At 39.4% G+C, this 3,263-nt stretch overlaps 1 protein-coding gene across 1 annotated transcript; it reads right to left on the reverse strand.

Moving 5' to 3' along the window:
• Positions 1 to 767: 767 nt before the first annotated feature.
• LOC142312799 (zinc finger BED domain-containing protein 5-like) lies at positions 768 to 2,875 on the reverse strand. The gene is given in 5 exon segments (XM_075351786.1): positions 768 to 1,502; positions 1,504 to 1,663; positions 1,665 to 1,736; positions 1,738 to 2,581; positions 2,788 to 2,875. Coding segments are annotated over 5 exon segments (1,899 nt in total).
• Positions 2,876 to 3,263: the final 388 nt, after the last annotated feature.

Raw genomic sequence — 3,263 nt, forward strand, 5'->3', positions numbered from 1 at the left:
TTCTAGGCACCAGATAAACAAGTCTGTGACAGACAATCTCACAGAATGGTTTAAGGAGCAAATAATAGGGAAATGCAATCCAGTTCTGATTTCGCCGCTACCTGGCCACAGAGGTCGGCACCCTCTTGTGGGAACTATAACGCCCCGACTCAACGACGGCTGGTCTTAAGTAACCCTGCCCTAGAACGGGGAATAACTAAATAACCCTATTTCATGCTCCACAAATAATTGTGACAAATAATCAGTTCATATATGGATACTTTCAATATACATTTCAGTGTCCATAAAAAATATTGTATATATTCTGCTATGTTCCACACTTGGAATGTATCGAAATTCCACTAGTGTGTTTATCATCCATAGACACAATTGATGTTATGGTGCAAGATACTCTAGTGCAGTGGTTCTCAACCTTTCTAATGCCGTGACCCCGCAATACAGTTTCTCATGTTGCGGTGACCCCCAACCCAAAAAATAATTTTGGTGGCTACTTTAAAACTGTAATTTTGCTAGTTATGATTCGGAATGTAAATATCTGATATGCATTATGTATTCTCATTGCTACAAATCAAACATAATTTAAAAAATCACAAAAACAATTATATGTTGAGAAATATTTATTACGAATTTCAATAAATAACATTTCACCATGGCATAGCATGGGTTTATATATAACAACAATTTTAAATAACATTTCACCATGGCATAGCATGGGTTTAAATATAACAGTAAACAGTGCAATATTTTGCTACAGTATGCTGCCAAATTCAGTGAGATCGTTGTGGTTGCTTCTTGCTTACCAATTCAGAAATTCTTGGGGCAGTCTTTGCAAGGGCACAGCGAAGATCATTTTCCACAACAAGTCTACTTCGGTATTTAGACTTGATTACCAGCAATCTTGAAAACCCTGTTTCGCAAAGATATGTTGTTGGAAAAGGAAGAAGAAGGCGCAGCACACTCTCAGACAGAATAGGATATAACTGTAAACTCTTAATCCAGAATTTTGTCAGTGGCATTGTAGAGAAATCTGTTCTCGCTGCATCTTTGTTAATTAGGTCGATGAACTCTTCTTGCGCTGTCTCCGGAACATCTTCAACTTTCACTGTGAATGGACTTCTGGCAAGTGCAAATGGGGTGTCAGATAGATTAGGAAAGTATAATGAAATTTCCTCTGAAAGCATGTGCAAATGTTCTTTCACAGAAGTTATCATCATAATTGTGTTGTCTGGCTCAATGTCATGTTCCTCAAAGAAGGCAGATAATGTAGGAAACATGTAAATTTTATTTTTATCCAATTTATCTTTCCAAAGCTGAAGTTTCATTTGGAATGATCTCATTTTTTCAGACAAATCGAGGCACGTTGCATTTGGTCCTTGCAGTGATAAATTTAAGTCATTCAAGATGACAAAGATGTCCACCAAGTAAGCTATTCTCTGCAGCTCAGTTATATCGCTAAACAGTGCTTCGAATTGCGGTCTTGCTTTCTGATTAAAAAAACGTTTTCAGTTCCTCACGAAGCTCAAAGACACGTTTTAAAACTTTTCCTCTTGACAACCATCTGACTTCAGTGTGAAATAACAGAGCATTGTTTGGCGCATCTAGATCGTTGCACAGTTGGCAAAACAGCCGACTGTTTAAGGCGCTCGACTTAACAAAATTGACACGTTATGACGCTTTTCATTACTTGTAAATCTTGCAGCAGTGTCTTAGTCGCTAATATTTGGCAATGTATCATAGTGTGTTCCGATTGCTTTTGGCGATTCATTTTGTACCAAACGCTGAAATCCTGAGCGACGTCCTAGCATAGCAGGAGCGCCATCTGTGCATACACCGCAAACCTTTTCCCAGGAGATGTAATGCGATTTTAGAAAAGAACCAACTGCATCAAAAACATCATGTTCAGTTGTTGTTGTTTCAAGCGGTTTGCAAAAAAGACACTCATCTTTAAAGTCGCCATCATTAATATACCTTGCGTAAACCAACAACTGTGCACAGTTTGCCACGTCTGTAGATTCGTCAAGCTGGATACTGAATATTGGTAGTGGTGCAGATTTAACTTCCTGGATCACCTGATCAAGAATATCAGCAGACATGTCCTCTATTCTTCTGCGGACAGTGTCATTAGATAAGGAAATTGCATTCAATTTCTGAACATATTCATTTCCAATTATCACTCGAACTATGTCTTTTGCAGCTGGCAACAGTAAATCCTCACCAATGGTGTGAGGTTTCATAGCTCTGGCAATTCTGAGTGCCACCAAATATGATGCTTCAACAGCTGCTACATTGTGTTTATGGTACTGGCCACCAGTGTCAAATCTAGATTTCTTGAGTCCATCAGCTTTGCTTCTAAAATAGCTGATATCCTTGCTAGCAAAGAGTGGATGCTTGCTATCAAAATGCCGTTTTAGTTTGTTCGGCTTCATAGATTCAGCTAAGAGAACTTCACAAAAAACAACACATTGTGGTTTCTCAATTCCTGCTGTAATTATTGAGGTAAAACCATACTGCAAGAAATCCTCGGTGTATTTTCTTTTCTTAATATTCTTTTTTACACGATTCATTGTCATGAGACGGTTTGCTAAAGAAAAAATAAAAGATAGTCACGTCTAAAGAGCTTGTTAAAGTTTCCTATTATTTACTATTCCCTGTGTTGTCTTCTATTACACACCTGTTACTATGACCAGGGGGCCGTATTCACATGCTTAAAGCGCACCTGTCACCCCCCCTGGACCCTATGAAGCTGCTGCCATTACCTTGTGGGTGCAGTGAATAGCATCCTAATACATCTTTTCTTATCTTCTTCATCCTCAGGAATGCTCAGAAATTCATCTTTATAATCTTCTTGGCAGCTCCACAATCCATAACATCGCATTACGTGTGTCCGGCGCCGGACACACGTAATGCGATGTTATGGATTGTGGAGCGCCCCCCCCCCCCTTAATCAGGGCCGTCTTAACACATTGGTTATGGTTTCACTTCCTCCTTCTTTTCTTTCTTTTTCCTTTCATTCTCTTTGGTGCAACAACAGCTATTACATGACATATAATTGTACCATTGTACCATCAACATTCATCATTGACATTCTAAGGGCGCCGTCTCCTCTGTACTCTGCACTCCTGACTGATGTTCGTACAGATATCAGAGTGTGTGCGGGACTAAGGTCTCTGGCGCGGACTTCATGTTATTGACTTAATAATTTTCTGTACCATCTGCTCACGCATGTGTAACATCAGTCTTTGACCTCTTTCGGTACCTCTCCG

Source organism: Anomaloglossus baeobatrachus, chromosome 5 (genome assembly GCF_048569485.1).
Source record: "Anomaloglossus baeobatrachus isolate aAnoBae1 chromosome 5, aAnoBae1.hap1, whole genome shotgun sequence".
NCBI lineage: Eukaryota > Metazoa > Chordata > Amphibia > Anura > Aromobatidae > Anomaloglossus > Anomaloglossus baeobatrachus.